Source organism: Bombina bombina, chromosome 5 (genome assembly GCF_027579735.1).
Source record: "Bombina bombina isolate aBomBom1 chromosome 5, aBomBom1.pri, whole genome shotgun sequence".
In the NCBI taxonomy this organism is placed as follows: Eukaryota; Metazoa; Chordata; class Amphibia; order Anura; family Bombinatoridae; genus Bombina; species Bombina bombina.
The window spans coordinates 828,650,046-828,674,522 of NC_069503.1; the positions used below are offsets into that span (position 1 = coordinate 828,650,046).

Consider the following 24,477-nt stretch of genomic DNA (forward strand, 5'->3'; position numbering starts at 1 on the left):
TAATAAACACTTGATTGAAGAATCTAAACTAACACCTCACTTTACCTCTTCCTATCACTAACATAGGCAAAGAGAATGACTGGGGGTGGAGGGAAGGGAGGAGCTATATATATACAGCTCTGCTGTGGTGCTCTTTGCCACTTCCTGTCAGCAGGAGGTTAATATCCCACAAGTAAGGATGAAATCCGTGGACTCATCATATCTTGTAGAAGAAACACTGCCCTCTTGTAAAGCCATGTTTACTGTGTCTTACTAGTGTATTACTACCTCTGGATAGACCAAGCTGCTTTGCAAACCACTCTCCCACAGGACTGTTGTGCAGTGGATCTGAAGAGGAAATGGCATAAAAGCGCAGTTAATGGTGGGAAAACAGTGTCCCTGCCACTCTGTAGCCTATATCCAGTTAAGCCTGCGTTCTCTAGTAATGACATCCCTCACCTAAGGTGGGGAGTATCAAACCAAAGGGCCGGTAACAACTTCTGGTGCGATAATATCACTAACACCCTGTAACATTATTAGGTGTCATAACGTTCCAATAGAACAAAATGCTTGTCATGCACAACAGTGCACCCCTCTCAGCCCTATATCAGAATAAAGCTGGAATCCATCACTAGAACTAGCGGCATGATAGTGCCTGACACAAGGGGCCAAAGTGTACACATAAACTATTTATATGCAGGGACAAGTTGCCATGAAAGAGGGGAGAACTTACACATAAGTCTGTAATTTAGTGTGAAACACACCATATTATCAGACAGACATACGGCACCACCTTCTGACATGAAGAAATAGCGCAATTTTGCCGCTGTCAGCGAGATAACCGCAGAAAGAGCCCAAGCCAGCAGCACCGTACTGTTAAAGGGGAGGGAGGGCTAAACGACCAGCACCATACAGTTAAGGTGTTAACATGATTTAACTTCAGTTACAGAATTATAGTCTAATAAACAATGCAATCATCAAAACATATTATTTATGAAGTAATTACGCACACGTTACAAGGAAATGTATTCTTACAAATAATATTCTGGAAAAAAAAAACTTATATTATGCTTACCTGATAATTTTCTTTTCTTCAGATAAAAAGAGTCCACAGCTGCATTCATTACTTTTGGGAAATAAGAACCTGGCCACCAGGAGGAGGCAGACACACCCCAGCCAAAGGCATAAATACTCCTCCCACTTCCCTGATCCACCAGTCATCCTGCAGAGGAATAGTAGAATAAAAACCAGGGTGAAAAGGTGCCAGAAGAATAAAAACTACAAGACGCCCCACAGAAAAAATACGGGTGGGGAGCTGTGGACTCTTTCCATCTGAAGAAAAGAAAATTATCAGGTGATCAGAATTTAAATTTTTCTTCATAAATGGAAAGAGTCCACAGCTGCATTCATTACTTTTGGGAAAATAATACCCAAGCTATAGAGGACACTGAATGCAAAGATGGGAGGGTACAATAGGCGGCCCATTCTGAGGGCACCAGGCATGAACAAGAACCACACCCCAATCAAACCCTGCTTCGTCGTAGCCAGGCAAAAGACCCCAAGGACACTGAGCCGCAGATAGTCCAAAGGCGGAACTAGAGACTGAAAGCAGACTCACCGAGCCAACACTCCTCAAGGAGAACCATCGCCCAGCAGTTGGTCCCCATACTAGTAAAGTACAACAAAATCCCCTAAAAAAGAGAGGACAAGGGTAAACCAAGGGATACCCAAAGGTACAGCAAAATCCATAAAGGAAAAAAACCCCTCAAAGGAAGGACAAGTCCAGAGAGACCCGAATGGATCCTGAAAACAAGGGGAGACGACACCCAACTCACAAGCAGCAACCGGGCATCAGCAGGGGAAGAAACATCTCCCAAACATAACAGCACTGAAAAGACAGCTGAAGACAAAGTTCTCAAAACGTCAGAACTCAGAGACTGAGCAACTGAAAAGTACAAGCAGCAAACTCAGAAAAAAACATCTGAGAACAGTAGCACGCTGCCATCCGTAGAAAGACACGGAGAATACACTATCTGTAAGACAGAAGCGGCCCAAGACAGAGATGGCCCAACCTCCAAGAAGAGGACCCTCGCCAAGCAATCTAGGCCGCCAAGCCTACTCACAGATCTCAAAGGGAGAGAGGCACAGAAACCCTAAAAAAGAAGGTCCACTGTCACCCCCAAGACCTGAAGATAAACAATAGATCACAGAACCAACACCTAGCCGGACCAGCCCAAGCAATGGCAGATCTGAAGGTAACCGAAAGGAACCCCAAGACCGGCCCCCAAAAGGGCAGAAGAATGGACACAGCCACCTCAATCTAAAGACAAAACGTGCAGGCGTTAGACCCAAGGAGAGCTAGCAAGGTCACCCGACTAAGTCTCAACGTGGAGCCAGAAGCTCCCCAGATGGAAAGGAACAACTCAAAGAGCAGACTAGTCCCCGAGCCAGATAAACATCTGTTCCAACCTCCCGAACACAGTAGAGGCCCCCAAAAAGGGAACCACACCTCTGTAAGGAGGACAAAGAGCCCCCTGAAAAGGAGAGCGTTGATAAACACATGCCCAGAGGACAGGAAGTCGCAGGAAGAACTGAAAGGACACAAGGCCACTTCACTTGCGAACACGGAAGAACCCCATAAAACACCAATGTGCGAGCACACATAAATGGCGCAAAAGTGACAGCTGAGCAACCTGCTAGGCAGGAAAGCCCACCATCAGGGCACATTAGTTGGCTGCCCCAGGGGAACCGTATCATTCGGCACAAGACAAGGCCCAAGGAACCCCAGCTCTCATTAAATCTGGCCAAGTTGTAGAACAGAACAGCCAGAATAAGTGTGAAGCCCATGCACCATGGAAACTGGAACCCCCAGGCCAGTCCTAGGATCATAAGGTCCGGTAACATCCCACAGCGGGATCCCCAAAGAGAAAACACTGAGCCAAAGCCTCGACAACCGGAAGATCAGGACAAGAAGCATGGGCCCCACAAATGTTTGGATTAAACAAAATCTTCTAGGCACATATATTCCCTGTCTGATATAAAAAAATCAGACTTCCCAGGGAAAAATCCAGAATAATCCAGATAACAGCAGCAACAGAAGAGCAAGAAGCCCTTGCAAGTACCGAACCAAAGGGAAGAGACCAACCCTTGCAGGAGCCCAACACACCAAAGAGCCAGGGACATAAAAGGACACTAGAGCTAACAGGCGTCCAAGCATCATTAATATGATTATGCTTGAAGTGAGACTAACCCCCCTAAGGGGCACAAGGCGCTGCTCATCTTATCAACCTCGAAAGGAGGAAAGGCTGATTAGACCTTGCCGGGGATCGAAATAGCAACCCTTGCGGCTAGATTTAAAGTTTGGGGGCCAAAGGGGTGCGTTTTTTTTCCCCCGCACCTTTTAAATAATGCTGGTATTTAGAGTTCTCTGAAGGGCTGCGTTAAGCTCCAAAAAGGTAGCGTAGAGGCATATTTACCGCCACTTCAACCCTCAATACCAGCGTTGCTTACGGTAGCGGCTAGCTTGAAAAATGTGCTCGTGCACGATTCCCCCATAGGAAACAATGGGGCAGTTTGGGATGGAAAAAAACCTAACACCTGCAAAAAAGCAGCGTTAAGCTCCCAACGCAGCCCCATTGTTTCCTATGGGGAAACACTTTCTAAGTCTGCACCTAACACCCTAACATGTACCCCGAGTCTAATCACCCCTAATCTTACACTTATTAACCTCTAATCTGCCGCCCCCGCTATCGCTGACCCCTGCATTTTATTATTAACCTCCAATCTGCCGCTCCAGACACCGCCGCAACCTACATTATACCTATGTACCCCTAATCTGCTGCCCACAACACCGCCGACCCCTATAGTATATTTATTAACCCCTAATCTGCCCAATGTCGCCGCTACCTTACATACACTTATTAACCCCTAATCTGCTGACCGGACCTTGCCGCCACTATAATAAATTATTAACCCCTAAACCGCCGCACTCCCGCCTCGCAAACCCTATAATAAATAGTATTAACCCCTAATATGCCCTTCCTAACATTGCCGACACCTAACTTCAAGTATTAACACCTAATCTGCCGACCGGACCTCGCTGCTACTCTAATAAATGCATTAACCCCTAAAGCTAAGTCTCAACCTAACCCTAACACCCCCCTAAGTTAAATATAATTTTAATCTTAAGAAATAAATTAAATCTTATTAACTAAAGTTTCCCTATTTAAAGCTAAATACTTACCTGTAAAATAAACCCTAATATAGCTATAATAGAACAAATAATTATATTGTAGCTATTTTAGGATTTATATTTATTTTGCAGGCAACTTTGTATTTATTTTAACTAGGTACAATAGCTATTAAATAGTTATTAACTATTTAATAGATACCTAGTTAAAATAATTACAAAATTACCTGTAAAATAAATCCTAACCTAAGTTACAATTAAACCTAACACTACACTATCAATAAATAAATTAGATCAATTAACTACAAGTACCTACAATGAAATAAACTAAACTAAATTACAAAAACAAACACTAAATTACAAAAAATAAAAAAAGATTACAAGAATTTTAAGCCAATTTCACCTACTCTAAGCCCCCTAATAAAATAACAAAGCACCCCAAAATAAAAAATTCCCTACCCTAATCTAAATTAAAATAGTTAACAGCTCTATTACCTAACCAGCCCTTAAAAGGGCTTTTTGCGGGGCATGCCCCAAAGAAATCAGCTCTTTTGCCTGTAAAAAAACCACAATACCACCCCCCAACATTACAACCCACCACCCACATATCCCTACCCCTACAGCCAATAGAATGCAAGCTCAATCTGATTGGCTGATTGGATCAGCCAATCTGATTGAACTTGAATCTGATTGGCTGATTCAATCAGCCAATCAGATTTTTCCTACCTTAATTCCGATTGGCTGATAGAATCCTATCAGCCAATCGGAATTTGAGGGACGCCATCTTGGATGACGTCACTTAAAGGAACCTTCATTCGTCGGTAGTCGTCGGTAGAAGAGGATGTTCCGCGCCGGAGGACTTGAAGATGGAGCCACTCCTCGTCGGATGGATGAAGATAGAAGATGCCGCTTGGATGAAGATGTTTGCCGGTCCGGATGTCCTCTTCTGCCCGGATAGGATGAAGACTTCTGCCGCTCCGGATGTCTTCTTTTGGTCCATCGCTGCTCGGCTGAGTGAAGATGACTCAAGGTAGGGAGATCTTCAGGGGGGTAGTTTTAGGTTTATTTAAGGGGGGTTTGGGTTAGAGTAGGGGTATGCGGGTGGTGGGTTGTAATGTTGGGGGGTGGTATTGTTGTTTTTTTACAGGCAAAATAGCTTGATTTCTTTGGGGCATGCCCCGCAAAAAGCCCTTTTAAGGGCTGGTAAGGTAATAGAGCCGTTAACTTTTTTAATTTAGATTAGGGTAGGGAATTTTTTTTTATTTTGGGAGGCTTTGTTATTTTATTAGGGGGCTTAGAGTAGGTGTAATTAGCTTAAAATTCTTGTATTTTTTTTTTATTTTTTGTAATTTAGTGTTTGTTTTTTTTGTAATTTAGTTTAGTTTATTTAATTGTAGGTACTTGTAGTTAATTGATTTAATTTATTTATTGATAGTGTAGTGTTAGGTTTAATTGTAACTTAGGTTAGGATCTATTTTACAGGTAATTTTTTAAATTATTTTAACTTGGTAGCTATTGTACCTAGTTAAAATAAATACAAAGTTGCCTGTAAAATAAATATAAATCCTAAAATATCTACAATATAATTATTCGTTATATTGTAGCTATAACAGAATTTATGCTTACCTGATAAATTACTTTCTCCAACGGTGTGTCCGGTCCACGGCGTCATCCATAACTTGTGGGATATTCTTTTCCCCAACAGGAAATGGCAAAGAGCACAGCAAAAGCTGTCCATATAGCCCCTCCCAGGCTCCGCCCCCCCAGTCATTCGACCGACGGTTAGGAGAAAAAAAGGAGAAACTATAGGGTGCCGTGGTGACTGTAGTGTATAGAGAAAGAAATTTTTCAACCTGATTTAAAAACCAGGGCGGGCCGTGGACCGGACACACCGTTGGAGAAAGTAATTTATCAGGTAAGCATAAATTCTGTTTTCTCCAACATTGCTGTGTCCGGTCCACGGCGTCATCCATAACTTGTGGGAACCAATACCAAAGCTTTAGGACACGGATGAAGGGAGGGCGCAAATCAGGTTACCTAAACAGAAGGCACCACGGCTTGCAAAACCTTTCTCCCAAAAATAGCCTCCGAAGAAGCATAAGTATCAAATTTCTAGAATTTGGCAAAAGTGTGCAGAGAAGACCAAGTCGCTGCCTTACATATCTGATCAACAGAAGCCTCGTTCTTGAATGCCCATGTGGAAGCCACAGCCCTAGTAGAGTGAGCTGTGATACGTTCAGGAGGCTGCCGTCCGGCAGTCTCATAAGCCAATCGGATGATGCTTTTCAGCCAGAAAGAAAGAGAGGTAGCAGTAGCTTTTTGTCCTCTCCTCTTACCAGAATAAACGACAAACAAAGAAGAAGTTTGTCTGAAATCCTTTGTTGCTTCTAAATAAAACTTTAAAGCACGGACTACATCTAAATTGTGTAACAAATGTTCCTTCTTTGAAACTGGATTCGGACACAAAGAAGGCACAACTATTTCCTGGTTAATATTCTTGTTGGAAACAACTTTTGGAAGAAAGCCAGGCTTGGTACGTAAAACAACCTTATCTGAATGGAATACCAGATAGGGTGGATCACACTGCAAAGCAGATAATTCAGAAACTCTTCTAGCAGAAGAAATAGCAACCAAAAACAGAACTTTCCAAGATAGTAACTTGATATCTATGGAATGCAAGGGTTCAAACGGAACCCCTTGAACTGAAAGAACTAAATTTAGACTCCAGGGAGGAGTCAAGGGTCTGTAAACAGGCTTGATTCTGACCAAGGCCTGTAGAAAAGCTTGTACATCTGGCACAGCTGCCAGTCGTTTGTGTAACAAGACAGATCAAGCAGAAATCTGTCCTTTTAGAGAACTTGCTGACAATCCCTTATCCAAACCTTCTTGGAGAAAGGAGAGGATCTTAGGAATTTTAATCTTACTCCAGGAGAATCCCTTGGATTCACACCAGCAGATATATTTTTTCCATATTTTATGGTAAATCTTTCTAGTCACAGGTTTTCTGGCTTGGACCAGAGTATCTATCACTGAATCTGAAAACCCACGCTTGGATAAAATCAAACGTTCAATTTCCAAGCAGTCAGCTGCAGAGAAACTAGATTTGGATGTTCGAATGGACCTTGTACTAGAAGATCCTGTCTCAAAGGTAGCTTCCATGGTGTAGCCGATGACATATTCACCAGGTCTGCATACCAAGTCCTGCGCGGCCACGCAGGAGCTATCAGAATCACCGAGGCCTTCTCCTGTTTGATCCTGGCTACAAGCCTGGGAAGGAGAGGGAACGGTGGAAACGCATAAGCTAGGTTAAACGACCAAGGCGCAACTAATGCATCCACTAGTCGCCTTGGGATCCCTGGATCTGGACCCGTAGCAAGGAACTTTGAAGTTCTGACGAGACGCCATCAGATCCATGTCTGGAATGCCCCATAATTGGGTTAACTGGGCAAAAACCTCCGGGTGGAGTTCCCACTCCCCCGGATGAAAAGTCTGACGACTCAGATAATCCGCTTCCCAGTTGTCTACTCCTGGGATGTGAATTGCAGATAGGTGGCAGGAGTGATCCTCCGCCCATTTGATGATCTTGGATACCTCTCATCGCCAAAGGAACTCTTTGTTCCCCCTTCATGATTGATGTAAGCTACAGTCGTCATGTTGTCAGACTGGAATCTTATGAATCCGGCCTTCGCTAGTTGAGGCCAAGCCTGGAGAGCACTGAATATCGCTCTCAGTTCCAGGATGTTTATCGGGAGAAAAGACTCTTCCCGAGACCATAGACCCTGAGCTTTCAGGGAGTCCCAGACCGCGCCCCAGCCTAATAGACTGGCGTCGGTCGTGACAATGACCCACTCTGGTCTGCGGAAACTCATTCCCTGAGACAAGTGATCCTGAGTCAACCACCAATGGAGTGAGTCCCTGGTTAACTGGTCTACTTGAATCTGAGGAGACAAGTCTGCATAGTCCCCATTCCACTGATTGAGCATGCACAGTTGTAATGGTCTTAGATGAATTCGAGCAAAAGGAACTATGTCCATTGCTGCAACCATCAATCCTATTACTTCCATGCACTGAGCTATGTAAGGTTGCAGAATAGAGAGAAGAACTTGACAAGCGGTTAGAAGCTTTGACTTTCTGACTTCTGTCAAGAAGATCTTCATTTCTAAAGAATCTATTATTGTCCCCAAAAAGGGAACTCTTGTCGACGGAGATAGTGAACTCTTTTCTACGTTCACCTTCCACCCGTGAGATCTGAGAAAGGCTAGAACAATGTCTGTATGAGCCTTTGCCTTGGAAAGAGACGACGCTTGAATTAGAATGTCGTCCAGATAAGGTGCCACTGCAATGCCCCTTGGTCTTAGAACTGCTAGAAGGGACCCGAGCACCTTTGTGAAAATTCTGGGAGCAGTAGCTAGTCCGAATGGAAGAGCCACAAACTGATAATAATTGTCCAGAAAGGCGAACCTTAGGAACTGATGATGATCTTTGTGGATAGGAATATGTAGATATGTGTCCTTTAAATCCACGGTAGTCATATATTGACCCTCCTGGATTGTAGGTAAAATTGTTCGAATGGTTTCCATTTTGAACGATGGAACTCTGAGAAATTTGTTTAGAATTTTTAAATCCAGAATTGGTCTGAAAGTTCCCTCTTTTTTGGGAACTACAAACAGATTTGAGTAAAACCCCTGACCTTGTTCCACAGTTGGAACTGGGTGAATAACTCCCATCTTTAACAGGTCTTCTACACAATGTAAGAATGCCTGTCTCTTTATTTGGTTTGAAGATAAGTGAGACATGTGGAACCTTCCCCTTGGGGGTAGTTCCTTGAATTCTAGAAGATAACCCTGAGAGACTATTTCTAGTGCCCAGGGATCCTGAACATCTCTTGTCCAAGCCTGAGCAAAGAGAGAGAGTCTGCCCCCTACTAGATCAAGTCCCGGATCGGGGGCTACCCCTTCATGCTGTTTTGGTAGCAGCAGCAGGCTTCTTGGCCTGTTTACCCTTGTTCCAGCCTTGCATTGGTTTCCAGGCTGGTTTAGTCTGGGAAGCGTTACCCTCTTGTCTAGAGGCTGTAGAGTTGGAAGCCGGTCCGTTCCTGAAATTGCGAAAGGAACGAAAATTGGACTTATTCTTAGCCTTGAAAGGCCTATCTTGTGGGAGGGCATGGCCCTTTCCCCCAGTGATGTCTGAAATAATTTCTTTCAATTCTGGCCCAAAAAGGGTCTTACCTTTGAAAGGGATATTAAGCAATTTTGTCTTGGAAGATACATCCGCCGACCAAGACTTTAACCAGAGCGCTCTACGCGCCACAATTGCAAACCCTGAATTTTTCGCCGCTAATCTCGCTAACTGCAAAGCGGCGTCTAAAATAAAGGAATTAGCTAACTTAAGTGCGTGAATTCTGTCCATAACCTCCTCATATGGAGTCTCTCTACTGAGCGAGTTTTCCAGTTCCTCGAACCAGAACCACGCCGCTGTAGTGGCAGGAATAATGCACGAAATAGGTTGAAGGAGGTATCCTTGCTGTACAAAAATCTTTTTAAGCAAACCCTCCAATTTTTTATCCGTAGGATCTTTAAAAGCACAATTGTCCTCAATGGGAATGGTCATGCGTTTGGCTAGAGTAGAAACCGCCCCCTCGACCTTAGGGACTGTTTGCCATGTGTCCTTCCTGGGGTCGACCATGGGGAACAATTTCTTAAATATAGGAGGAGGGACAAAGGGTATGCCTGGTTTCCCCCACTCCTTATTCACAATGTCTGCCACCCTTTTAGGTATTGGAAAGGCATCAGGGTGCACCGGGACCTCTAGGAACTTGTCCATCTTGCACAATTTTTCTGGGTTGACCAGATTGTCACAATCATCCAGAGTAGATAGCACCTCCTTAAGTAATGCGCGGAGATGCTCTAATTTAAATGTAAATGTCACATCAGGTTCTGCCTGCTGAGAAATTCTTCCTGTATCAGAAATTTCTCCATCTGACAAACCCTCCCTCACTGCCACTTCAGACTGGTGTGAGGGTATGACAGATAAATTATCATCAGCGTCCTCCTGCTCTACAGTGTTTAAAACTGAGCAATCGCGCTTTCTCTGAAATCCTGGCATTTTAGATAACATATTAGCTATGGAGTTATCCATTACTGCCGTCAATTGTTGCATAGTAATAAGCATTGGCGTACTAGAAGTACTAGGGGACGCCTGCGTGGGCTTAACTGGTATAGACACAGAAGGAGAGGATGCAGAACTATGTTTACTTCCTTCATCTGAGGAATCATCCTGGGCAACCTTATTAAATGTGACAGTACTGTCCTTACTTTGTTTGGACGATATGGCACAATCATCACATACATCTGAAGGGCGGACCACCTTGGCCTCCATACATACAGAACATGATCTATCTGAAGGTACAGACATGTTAAACAGGCCTAAACTGGTTAATAAAGCACAAAAACCGTTTTAAAACAAAACTGTTACTGTCTCTTTAAATGTTAAACAGGGCACACTTTATTACTGAATATGTGGAAAACTATGAAGGAATTATCCAATTTTTACCAAATTTTCACCACAGTGTCTTAATGCATTCAAAGTATTGCACCCCAATTTTCAAGCTGTTAACCCTTAAAATGTGGAAACCGGAGCCGTTTGTAATTTTAACCCCACTACAGTCCCAGCCACAGCCTTTGTTGCGACTTTACCAATCCCAGGGGGGTATACGATACCAATTCAAGCCTTCTAGGAACGTTTTCAGTGGATACCAGACCCTCACACATGCAGCTGCATGCACTGTACTCAAAAGTAACTGTGCAATAATGGCGCGAAAATGAGTAGTGAAGACCCTTCCTGACTGGGAAGGTGTCTAAATTAGTGCCTGGCGATAAAAATGTTCCCCCAAACAATAAAAGTGTGAAAATTACTTCAAACTTTCAAATATAACTTAAATAAACAATCGATTTAGCCCTTAAGAGTGTCCACCAGTTAATAGCCCATAATAAGCCCTTTATACTTTCTCAGTCCAATAAAATGGCTTACCGATCCCCATGAGGGGAAAAATGACAGCCTTCCAGCATTACACAGTCTTGTTAGAAAAATGCCTAGTCATACCTTGAGCAGAAAAGTCTGCAAACTGTTCCCCCCAACTGAAGTTCTCTCATCTCAACAGTCCTGCGTGGGAACAGCAATTGATTTTAGTTACTGCTGCTAAAATCATACTCCTCTTTTAAACAGAACTCTTCATCTCTTTCTGTTTCAGAGTAAATAGTACATACCAGCACTATTTTAAAATAAACTCTTGATAGAAGAATAAAAAACTACAACTAAACACCACATACTCTTCACCATCTCCGTGGAGATGCTACTTGTTCAGAGCGGCAAAGAGAATGACTGGGGGGGCGGGGCCTGGGAGGGGCTATATGGACAGCTTTTGCTGTGCTCTTTGCCATTTCCTGTTGGGGAAGAGAATATCCCATAAGTTATGGATGACGCCGTGGACCAGACCCACCAATGTTGGAGAAATAAGGGTTTATTTTACAGGTAAGTATTTAGCTTTAAATAGGAAGACTTTAGTTAATAAGATTTAATTTATTTTGTTAGATTAAAATTATATTTAATTTAGGGGGGTGTTAGGGTTAGACTTAGCTTTAGGGGTTAATACATTTATTAGAGTAGCGGCGAGGTCCGGTCGGCAGATTAGGGGTTAATAAGTGTAGGTAAGGTAGCGGTGACGTTGGGGGGGCAGATTAGGGGTTAATAAATATTATGTAGGTGTCGGCGATGTTAGGGGCAGCAGATTAGGGGTACATAGGGATAATGTAGGTGGCGGCGGTGTGCGTTCGGCAGATTAGGGGTTAAAAAAATTATTATAGTGGCGGCGATGTGGGGGGACCTCGGTTTAGGATTACATTGGTAGTTTATGGGTGTTAGTGTACTTTAGAGCACAGTAGTTAAGAGCTTTATTAACCGGCGTTAGCCCAGAAAGCTCTTAACTATTGACTTTTTTCTGCGGCTGGAGTCTTGTCGGTAGAGGGTCTAATGCTCACTTCAGCCAAGACTCTAAATACCAGCGCTAGGAAGATCCCAGTGAAAAGATAGGATACGCAAATGGCGTAAGGGGATCTGCGGTATGGAAAAGTCGCAGTTTGGAAGTGAGCGTTAGACCCTTTCCTGACTGACTCTAAATACCAGCGGGCGGTAAAAAGCACCGCTAGGACCCCTTAACGCTGCTTTTGACGGCTAATGCAGAACTCTAAATCTAGGCATTGTTTTTTTACAGTACAGAGTAGCCACAGACCATTAGAATGCTGAGCTAGCTGTCCAGCTAGCCACGAGCTCCAGACACAAGGGGAACAGAGAAGACAAGTAACCCGAACAGAGCAACATCAACCCTCCACATCACCTCAGATTCGAAGTCAGAGGACAGGAAAACATGTGCCACCGGGATGGCAATACCTGAACCATATGAGTGGAAAACCAAGAAGGAGATGCATAGCATTCCCAACACCGGGGAAGGAATCCTACCGGAGCCCAAAAAGACCTCACGGTCGAAAGTCCCGAAAAAGGAACAACCATCTCCTAAAGGGAATCAAAGAGGCGCTAAACCCTCTAATTTTCCCACCACGTGGGAAGAAATACTCTAGGTTCCAAAGGTATTGGAAGCAACAGAGAGTGACGCAGCAAAATTCACTGACCCAGTCACCAGAGAAATGGCTATTTAGGACTGGAACAATCCCGAGAGCCGCACGGACCCGCAAATCCTCTTGAGAATGCTTAGCGGAATCTTGAAAAACAAAATTAAATAATGTTAATAGCACTTGGCACCCCAACCTGACCAGCAAGGTATAATAGGCGCCACATGTCTGATAAGCCACGAGACAGAAGATCTGAACCCAAGCAGGACCAGCCTGCAACAGGGCCATAACTTCCAAGATGGCTAAAGCCACCCTCAGAGAGGAAGGAAAAACAGACAAACAAGGGACTAACGTGTCCCGAACAACTTCTGTAGAAGTAAACAGCGAGTATCAATCCCAGAAAAGTTCCACAGGAAACCTAGTATGAAAAATAAAATTAATCCTAACCGGATAAATAAAACAATAGGCGACCCGAGGGTGAACGCCCAAAAGGAACAGAAGCTCCACAGGACCACCCTAACAGAAACCCTGTCTTCCAACAACACTGGAAAAGATCTTGATAACAAGACTGAAGGAGATTACTTCATCCCCCCATGTCTAACTAAATGCGCTGTTCGAAGGTGGAGACTGATGAGTTCCATACCCAAGAAGGATAGGGTCCCCAAGCAACTCAAAAACGTGTCTGAGTAAAACACTAAGGCAACCCCACCTGTAACAAAAGGCACAACACTCAGGCACAGTTACACCCGCAAGGAACTGTTCATGCCCTCCAGAGGCTGAAGGACCTGGGGTTTTCGGGCACAAGCACAATCACGAACAAACATCTGGACTTTGCAGATGTGCAAGGGCCAAAAGTATGTAAAAGCTAAAACGTGCCACAACCTCCGGGGGAAACAATCCACCCTCCAAGGAGGGAAACACATAACATGTGTAGTAGTAGAAAACGGTAGGGAACTTGCCTCCCGGAGGACAGGGCCCCCTGAGGCGGATGGCTCAGAAATCTCTTGAATCCCCAAGCCCGAGGAACAAGGTGCTCTATGATGGCCTAAAGAACATAACCGACTGACCTGAGTCAATGGGGCCAATTTGCATTTTTCACAGGACGAAGAATCTGAATGTTGACCAATCTCAACATCAGTATCCTCCATAACTGGATCAAGGATACCTAAAAATGGACTATATATAATACAATTTGAACGGCACCTGACACCCACAATGGCTGGGGCACTCACCACCTCCTATGTACCAGACACAAGCGGACTAAAATTTTCCTTCGCCACAGTGTCAGGAATGTGGAAATGGAAGACCAGAACGTAAACATGCTCGGTCACAAGGTGAACCGTACAGTCCAACAAAAAGTGTGCCCGACCGTAAGGTCACGTCACTTCAACAGGCCGTTATGTTCTAAGCCACAAGCCCAGTAAACATGACACATAAGCAGATTAAATCACATAACAAACATGATTAAAAAAAACCTGTTCAATTGTAATGATATGTTTTAATCTTTTGAATTTTGTGCAGTGGAACTCATCTGCAGATTCACTCTGAATAATTATGTTGTGATTGTATCACAAAAGTAAAAGGTACACACTATGGAGAAGTGTTAACCTTGTAGCTTAGTGAAGTTGATGGGTTGATTTCTAACAAGCGCACAGCAGAGTTACTATACACAATTAGGTAAGGAAGCTGTAAACGGTTGTAAGAGACTTGTATTGCTCCAGCTGCAGTACAGGCTTTGTTTATCTAATGTGTTAGTTTGCTCTTAACAGAGAGTTCATTACTGAATACACATTGTGCTTTGCTTCCACGATTGCTGTTACCTGCTTTAGGGCCTGGAGCTCTGGAGGTATTGCTGAGGTCTGAGAGTGGATCCTGTATTCGCTCCGTTACCGGAGGATACGTGACGTCACAGGGGGTGTTGTCTCCGTTGCACGGAGTGAGAGGTAATTCCACAAACAGATCTTATTCCTCTGAAACCACTAGCAGTCCCACTGTATCCTTACTGGAAGAGATCTGTCTCTTTGCTTTGAAACAGTTTCCTTGGTAATGCTGAAGTCTGTGGCAAGAAAGTTGCGAGTCAATGGTGAGTCTGTTTTAGCTTGGTGTAGCTGGATATTCTCAATATGAGCTTAATAGGTATGCAGGAGTAGGTTATATTGTCTCTTTGAAGACTCAGGTTTAGGGGGTTAGTTTAGTTTCCCAAGAGAGTTATCCTCTGACAAGAGACTCTGTGCAAGCAGTTGCAATGTATTACTACTACAAAATACTAAGCACCAGGTTGAGGGTGCGGCTGACATTTATAGAAAAGGTAGGCAGGACTTCTGAATTAAAGGAGCAGTAACCAGGTGGAAAATAGGTAATTCTGCAGAACCCTGACTTCAATAGTCCACCTCAGGAGATATTAACCCTCGATTCCAAGACACTTAAAGGAGTCTCACTAAGACCCTGTAGTTTTCATGTGAATTCGCAGGAACAAATGAGTTACAGTACATTCATGAAGAAGTAAAATGAAACAATCTTACCGGAATCTACTCCGTGGAACAGGAACACGGCCCTTCAAGTGTGTTGGATAGTAGCCTCAACTCCGCAATGGACTTGAGAGAAGAAAGCAGGCAGCGAATCGAAGTTCGACAACGCTGATTGTTTGAGGAGCTGTTAACATGAGTCGGGATGGTTTCGCAGAAAGACTCTTTCTGCATCTCTGGACTCTAACTTTCATTCAAGCTCTCACTGAGAGACTGTCAGGATTACTTAAAACTCCCGTTCCCATGTCAAAGAGTACTACCCTCCATAAGAGAGGAATTAAATTCTGACACTTCTCTGTCAACCTCCTGGGACGAAAGGCAAAGAATGACTGGGGGATGAGGGAAGTGGGAGGAGTATGTAAGCCTTTGGCTGGGGTGTCTTTGCCTCCTCCTGGTGGCCAGGTTATTTCCCAAAAGTAATCAATGCAGCTGTGGACTCTTTCCATTTATGAAGAAAATTTACAATTTTAAACTAGAAAGCCACTGATATTAGTCAATGGTTCCGCTTTTGAAGTGTAATTAATTTCTCTATAACATCTAAACAAAATCATAAAATACTTACTGCAATGTCTATATTGTTGAAAGGACCTTGGATGCCTTTGGCTCTATAAAATTCATTTCCTTTTGGTCCATGAATGTAGTAGTGATAGATGTGTCTGAAAAAAGAACTTATCATTAGATGCACAGTAAAAAGTGAAGAGCTGTCTTCCTTTCCTTCACTTTTAATACTTCTTAAAGTTAACAATGTACCACCATAAAGTAAAAAATGCATCAATAAAAGAAAAAAAATAATCCATTTGTATTAACAAATGAATTTTTTAAAGTTAGTTTAAAAAAAAAAAAAAAATAGAATGGCAAAAAGTTATAGAAATCGTAAAGATATATAAAGTCTAGAGCACTTACGCCAACTGCCTGGTCCACAGATGAAGGAAATTCTTCAAGTACTGTATATGTACAGGTTGAACACCAGTTATAATAACCGTTGTAAAACTATCTTTTCCTTCCTCTTCAAGAATTAGATTATGAAGAAATCGCTCATCTTCTGTGACATGTGTATAGTCAGCTGGCTAAAAAAAACATGGAACATTCAAAATGTTGCATAAAAAGGTACAAATGGCAGTTTTACTTTATAATTAATTAATATTCATTTTATTTAACTCTAATATAGACTATACAGGGGGGGGGAGTATTCTTCCATGAACACCCTTTACTCTCTGGAATTACTTCATTTTAACAAAATAACTCATAAGAGCCCATAAAGCCATGTTTATAATTATGCTAAACGCATTTCATCATATAGTAAGTATTCAAAATTGGTAGGTATATGGTCTCATGATAATAGAATAGACAAAAAAAATCCCAGAAGCTTGCAACACTTCACCCCTTCCTTTCAGTTAACATATAGCCAAGTTAGGACATATCTGAAGAAGCGGCACAACAGATGCAGAAAAGGAAAACAGACCCGACACTTTCCAAAATTCTGCATTCTTGAAGACCAACCATTATGACAATGAACTAAGAAAGTATATAACTGAATTTACCCAAAATAAATAAAAAAAAAAAAAAGAAACTATACAGGGAGTGCAGAATTATTAGGCAAATGAGTATTTTGACCACATCATCCTCTTTATGCATGTTGTCTTACTCCAAGCTGTATAGGCTCGAAAGCCTACTACCAATTAAGCATATTAGGTGATGTACATCTCTGTAATGAGAAGGGGTGTGGTCTAATGACATCAACACCCTATATCAGGTGTGCATAATTATTAGGCAACTTCCTTTCCTTTGGCAAAATGGGTCAAAAGAAGGACTTGACAGGCTCAGAAAAGTAAAAAATAGTGAGATATCTTGCAGAGGGATGCAGCACTCTTAAAATTGCAAAGCTTCTGAAGCGTGATCATCGAACAATCAAGCGTTTCATTCAAAATAGTCAACAGGGTCGCAAGAAGCGTGTGGAAAAACCAAGGCGCAAAATAACTGCCCATGAACTGAGAAAAGTCAAGCGTGCAGCTGCCAAGATGCCACTTGCCACCAGTTTGGCCATATTTCAGAGCTGCAACATCACTTAAGTGCCCAAAAGCACAAGGTGTGCAATACTCAGAGACATGGCCAAGGTAAGAAAGGCTGAAAGACGACCACCACTGAACAAGACACACAAGCTGAAACGTCAAGGCTGGGCCAAGAAATATCTCAAGACTGATTTTTCTAAGGTTTTATGGACTGATGAAATGAGAGTGAGTCTTGATGGGCCAGATGGATGGGCCCGTGGCTGGATTGGTAAAGGGCAGAGAGCTCCAGTCCGACTCAGACGCCAGCAAGGTGGAGGTGGAGTACTGGTTTGGGCTGGTATCATCAAAGATGAGCTTGTGGGGCCTTTTCGGGTTGAGGATGGAGTCAAGCTCAACTCCCAGTCCTACTGCCAGTTTCTGGAAGACACCTTCTTCAAGCAGTGGTACAGGAAGAAGTCTGCATCCTTCAAGAAAAACATGATTTTCATGCAGGACAATGCTCCATCACATGCGTCCAAGTACTCCACAGCGTGGCTGGCAAGAAAGGGTATAAAAGAAGAAAATCTAATGACATGGCCTCCTTGTTCACCTGATCTGAACCCCATTGAGAACCTGTGGTCCATCATCAAATGTGAGATTTACAAGGAGGGAAAACAGTACACCTCTCTGAACAGTGTCTGGGAGGTTGTGGTTGCTGCTGCACGCAATGTTGATGGTGAACAGATCAAAACACTGACAGAATCCATGGATGGCAGGCTTTTGAGTGTCCTTCACTGGTAAAAATAAATAATTGAAATGGGTATATATTTGTTTTTTGTTAAGTTGCCTAATAATTATGCACAGTAATAGTCACCTGCACACACAGATATTCCCCTAAAATAGCTATAACTAAAAACAAACTAAAAAATACTTCCAAAACTATTCAGCTTTGATATTAATGAGTTTTTTGGGTTCATTGAGAACATGGTTGTTGTTCAATAATAAAATTAATCCTCAAAAATACAACTTGCCTAATAATTCTGCACTCCCTGTAGGTTGCTATTATGAGAGAGAAAGCAAATCTAACCACCTGATATTTTCCTTATGAGAAGATGAATTCTAATAAAGCCACAATCTTCAAGCAAATTGTAAGACCATCAGCTGCAGCATAAAAGGAACTGTCAACTATCAAGATTTTTAACCACATTGTTTGTAATGCTTCAAATGTAAATGCCGCAGAACTTGCATATAAAGCATAATGCATTACTTGAGGCATCACAGATGGAGAGATATGCTAATTCATTAAGTGTAATATCCATAAAGGAAAATAACTGTTGATGAAACAACTAAAACACTAATTTAATGCAAGTACTTACATGCAACCACACAATTGACTGCCTCAGGGGTGACGGAAGGTGGAAGCAACTAATACCGAAAATATGCATATATGAAGTCAGAGTTGTGCAAAAAAGTCCATTAAGCTAGAAAATGTTAAATGTGTCAGGAAGAAAACATTAATTCTTGTATGGGAGAAAACTCTTCTTGGGAGTCTGAAAGATGTGTTTCAAAGGAAGCAGACTAATGTTCCACTTGTTTGAAAACTTCAAAAGGGATAGACAGTGTGAACAACAAAAGCAAAGCAGTAAAGCTTTTTGAGACTTTCTACTTCTATGAGTACTTTCCCTTATTGTGCTATTCGGTGGTTTTATGGTTCATGCTAAGTTAACTGTTTTATTAGAGATTTCCAGATGAGTGGAAGTGCATGCCCCCACACCAGAAAAACACATTATTTATGCTTACCTGATAAATTCATTTATTTCATGGTGGTGACAGTCCACAACCTATTACTCCCGTGAATTACTCTTCTTTACCAGTAGGAGGAGGCAAAGATTTCCAAACCCTAAAAGCTCTATAAAACCCCTCCCACCTTACATGTACCTCAGTCTAAAGTATAGCCAAGCAAAGTGAGGTAAGAAAAAGGAATAAGAGCCATAAAAGAAGCAAGAAAATAATATTCTCTAGCACTAAAAAACAAAAACAATGGGTGGGGTCTCATGGACTCTCACCACTATGAAAGAAATTAATTCATTGGGTAACCATAAAGTATGTTTTCTTCCATATAGGTGGTGAGAGTCCATGATCCATTACTCCTGGGAACTAATACCCAAGACTGAAAAAGCACAAAACTGCCCATTCAGAGAACTGGCAGACAGGCCCTTATTCAGACAATCCTGTAAGAACTGCAAAATCCTAGGAATCCTGAAAGAATTATTATTATCAGGTATTTGTAGAGCGCAGATTCTGCAGCGCTAAGAATTCCATGAATATCCATGATCTATACACCAAGAAATAAAGACCTTCCAGAACTTATGATAAATGTTCATAGTTACAAGTTCACGAGCCAGAATTAATTAAATCACTGAATCAGAGAAACCTCTATGTCAAAGGACTAACTGCTCAATTTCCATTCCATCAAGTTCAGAAGAATCAGAGGAGGAAACAGATAAGCAAGATGGAATGGCCAAGAACCTGGGAAGTTTGTTGTTCAAATGAGAAGCCATTAGATCTCTCTCTGGGAGACCCCAAATATCCACCATCTGATTGAACACATCCTGGTGAAGAGACTATTCCCTTGGGTGTAGAGACTGACGACTTCCCAGTGGTTCTTCCCATGAATATAAATCACACAGACTAGACAGGAATTGATTTTCACCCATGAGAGAATTTGAGACATAAGCTGATGCTGTGACATTGTCTGTCTGGAAACGGCAATGAGACTCTTTATCATAGGCCAAGCCTGAAGAGCCCTAAAAAACATAAAATTATGCTTACCTGATAATTTTATTCCCACTGAGGGGAGGAGAGTCCACGGCTTCATTCATTACTAGTGGGAATTAAGAACCTTGCCACCAGGAGGAGGCAAAGACAACACAGCCAAAGGCTTAAATACCTCCCCCACTCCCCTCATGCCCCAGTCATTCTGCCGAGGGAATAAGGAACAGTAGGAGAAATATTAGGGTATAAATGGTGCCAGAAGAAAATATAAAATTTAGGTCCGCCCATCGGAGCTACGGGTGGGAGCCGTGGAATCTCCTCTCCTCGATGGAAATAAAATTATCAGGTAAGCATAATTTATGTTTTCCATCTAAAGGGGAGGGGAGTCCAAGACTTGATTCATTACTAGTGGGAACTTATACCCAAGCTCTAGAGGACACTAAATGAAACCGGGAGGGTAAAAGGCGGACCCTTAATCTGAGGGCACCACAGCCTGTAGAACCTATCTCCCAAAAACCGCTTCCGCAGAAGCAAAAACGTCAAATTTGTAAAACTTAGTGAAGGTATGCAAGGAGGACCCGGTAGCCACCTTGCAAATCTGCTCCTTAGAAGCCTCATTCTTGAAGGCCCAAGATGAAGCTACCTCCTCTGAGGAAACTTATGACATGCTGTCTCATACGCCAAGCGGATCAGGCTCCTCAGACAAAAAGACAAATAAGTAGCAGAAGCCCTCTGACCCCTGCGCTTCCCTGAATACACAACAAAAAGAGTTAGATTGTCTGAAATCCTTTGTGGCCTGAAGATAAAAATTTAAAGGCACAAACCACGTCCAGATTATGAAGTGACCTTCTTTCTTCTGTCCTTAGGAGAAGAAGGATTAGGACATAAGGAGGGAACGACTAGCTCCTGATAGATGTTGCGGTTAGACACCACCTTGGGGAGAAACCCCACACCAGTGCGAAGAACAGCCGTATCCGCATGAAACACCAGATAAGGGGGCTCGCATTGCAAGGCAGCCAGCTCAGAAACTCTGCATGCCAATGCAATGGCCAACAGAAAGAGAACCTTCCATGATAAAAAAAAAAATTATGTCAAGAGAATGCATAGGTTCAAACGGAACCCTCTGCAAGACCTTAAGTACCAAGTTTAAGCTCCAAGGGCGAGCAGACTGTTTAAAGACAGGCCTGATTCGAGATAGAGTCTGAACAAAGGATTGTATGTCAGGGAGATCAGCGAGTCTCCTGTGTAACAGAACAGACATTTGCCCCTTTAGGGAACTAGTGGCGAGACCCTTCTCCAATCCTTCTTGAAGAAAGGAAAAAATCCTAGATACCCTCACCCTGTGCCAAGGGTAGCCATGAGTCTCACACCAGGACAAGTCCCCCACACCTTATGATAGATGCAATGAGTGACCGGCTGTAATAACCCAGATTTTTGAATATGGTTAATATATGTCCTTTTAGTGTAAATTAATCTCTGGTGACTTCTAATAACCTTTTTTGGTAGGCATACATATAACAGTGTTATACAGCTCTGCATAGATATATGTTCCTTATCTTAACCCTTTATATTATAGCTGAGTAAGCGATAACAAGGAGATTACTATGGTTTATATTTAGTAGAAAACCCTTATCTCTGGCAACTACTTTATAATAAAACCTTCAGTTCTAATATAAATATTGAGCTCATAAGTAATTTATGGTAACAATATCTTGTAAGCAGTAATCATGGATAATGCGCTAATAAAGCAAAGAAACAACAGTAATGAAGGAGTTCTGATAAGATACAGGTTAGTACTCAATCCGAAGAGACCGTAAGTTGAAGGAAGGTAGCGGTCGGAGAAGACGCTGAACACTCAAGGAATTAGGCAGAGCGGTGTCAGTGTCTGAGGAAACAGGAAGCAACTGGCGGTGACGTCACCGGGTAGTTCGGGAGAGCTTTGCAGGTCCGGTAGTAGAGAGCAGAACTCGATGCACCGGAGGGTTGATTCGAGTGACAAGGAGGGCAAAAGAAGACACTTAAGCAGGCAGGATAATAAGTGCAAAATGGATGAGATCCAGATATCCCTTTGAAGGAAAAAGGTAGGCAAAGTACTTGACGAGAATACAAAGTATCTGAGAAAGGCTGATACTATTGGGTGTAACCAGAATACCAAGCAAAGTATTCTGGGTAGCACAATAATTTATAGGGAGGTAAAAAGGAAACCTTAAAAAGGTACAGTATATATTACATAGCACCCCCCGAAAGATGAACACCTCCGGAGTTCATGGATGAGGACGGTCAGGATTCCTCCGATGAAATAGAGAAGACCAAACGTGAAGCTGACAGATTTGAAGCTGGCTCCCAAGAGTCATCTTCACTAATATATATTTTCCAATGAATGAGGTATTGCAATTTCCTGGATACAATTTGGGAATCCAATATGGTCTGAATTTCAAATTCATGATCGGGTTCAATGGGAGGAACGACAGGAGTCTGGCGAACGTCAGTCCGAAGACATTTATATGGTTTAAGAAGAGACACATGAAAAGTTGGGTGTATCTTATACTGGGAAGGAAGGTCCATAGTTACAGCATTCTAATTAATAATTTTCAATACAGGGAAAGGTCCTATATAGAATCTGTTAAACTTCCTTGATGGAGTTGTCAATCTTAAATGCTTTGTTGACAACCAAACCAAATCACCTGGTGCATAAATGGGTGATGGTTGACGTCATAGAATCTTTTCTGTCTTTCTTGAGAAGCCTTGATATGATTAGGAGTGATAGTAAAAGTCTCAGCAATAGTGTTGACCATATCATTAACGACAGGAGAGCTGTTCTCTCGTTGTTCAAGGTAATTGAATATAGGATGAAAACCAAAATTAATGAAGAAAGGAGTACTTTTTGTTGAAGAATTTAAAGAATTATTATGCGCAAATTCAGCGAGGGGCAGCCCAATTATCCTGTTGTGTAGTAAAACATCTTAAATAATCTCCAGCCATTGGTTGGTACGCTCAGTTTGACCGTTTGTTTGTGGATGGAAAGAAGTACTTAACCGTCTTGTAATATTCAAAGATTTATATAAATCTTTCCAGAGATTGGAAGTGAATTGAGTTCCTCTGTCAGTTGTTATAGACAGAGGTAATCCATGTATTTTAAATACATTTTTTATGAATAGTGATGCGGTTTCCAATCAGGTTGGTAACTTATGGTAGGGAATGAAGTGACACATTTTAGAAAAGAGATCAACCACTACCAGAATGGTGTTGTAAGTTTTAGAAGTTGGCAGATCTACTATGAAATCTGCAGCTATGTGTGTCCAGGGTCTATCTGGGATTGGAAGAGATAGAAGATGACCAAATGGTTTCTGTCTATTAATTTTGCATGTGGAGCAAACTTCACAATGCAATATACGATTCTGCACATAATCTTTCATCTTTGGCCACCAGTAGTATGTTGTACACCTGGATGACCTGTAAGGTGAGAGTCATGATAAGTTTGTAAAATAATTTGTCTTTTGCATGGTGGGACAAATATGTTATCCCCCTAGTAAAACAGATCTTCAGTCTTTCTAAATAAGTTACTTTTTGGGTAAGAGTTATCTATGAGTTGGTCTTGTTGGAGATGTAAGTTTCCAGAAACAGTAACCCCTAGATAAGGAGAAAAACATTGTTTTGGTATTACAGTTCCAAAGGAAGGGTTTACCTTTGGTTTCTCTGAAAGTCTAGATAATATATCAGCTTTCTTATTTTTACGTGCAGGTCTATAAGTAAAATAAAATTGCGAGAAAAATAAACTCCATCGAACTTGACGAGCTGTTAAAATCTTATGAGTTTTAAGATATTGAAGATTTCTATGATCAGTAAAAATTTGTATTGGATGCTTAGTGCCTTCTAGAAGATGTCTCCATTGATCCAGTGCTCACTTCATAGCCAACAGCTCTTTCTCACCTATGTGGTAGTTCAGTTCCAAAGAGTTTAACACCCTTGAGTAGTATGCCACAGGATGAATAGGAGCTTTGGTGGATTCTTGCTGAGATAGAATAGCACCTATGGCGTATTCAGAAGCATCAACCTCCAGAATGTAATGACATTTTGGGTTAGGGTACTGTAGTATTGGTGCAGTTATGAAACAATTTTTTAATAGCTTAAATGCTTGTTCAGCTTTTGGTGACCAAACAAAGGAGACATTATTTGTTAATTGTGTGAGTGGTTTGGATATAGCAGCGAAGTTCTTAATAAATTTACTGTAGAAATTTGAAAATCCGAGGAACTTCTGTATATCTTTCTTAGTTTTTGGTGTTGGCCATTCTTGGATAACTTGGATCTTACCGTTATCCATCGATATACCATTTGGTGTTATGTGGTAACCTAAAAATGTTATATCTTGGCTATGAAAAATACATTTCTCTAATTTG

General features: G+C 42.1%; 1 protein-coding gene across 1 annotated transcript in view; it reads right to left on the reverse strand.

The window, feature by feature from the left end:
* SMCHD1 (structural maintenance of chromosomes flexible hinge domain containing 1) overlaps positions 1 to 24,477 on the reverse strand; it is a 1,770,687-nt gene that overhangs the window by 1,413,554 nt on the left and 332,656 nt on the right. Inside the window, exons 8-9 of the mRNA XM_053715865.1 lie at positions 16,221 to 16,384; positions 15,880 to 15,973 (exon numbers count right to left, since the gene is read on the reverse strand). Coding sequence (XP_053571840.1) covers positions 15,880 to 15,973; positions 16,221 to 16,384 — 258 coding nt within the window. The remainder of the gene's footprint in view (positions 1 to 15,879; positions 15,974 to 16,220; positions 16,385 to 24,477) is intronic.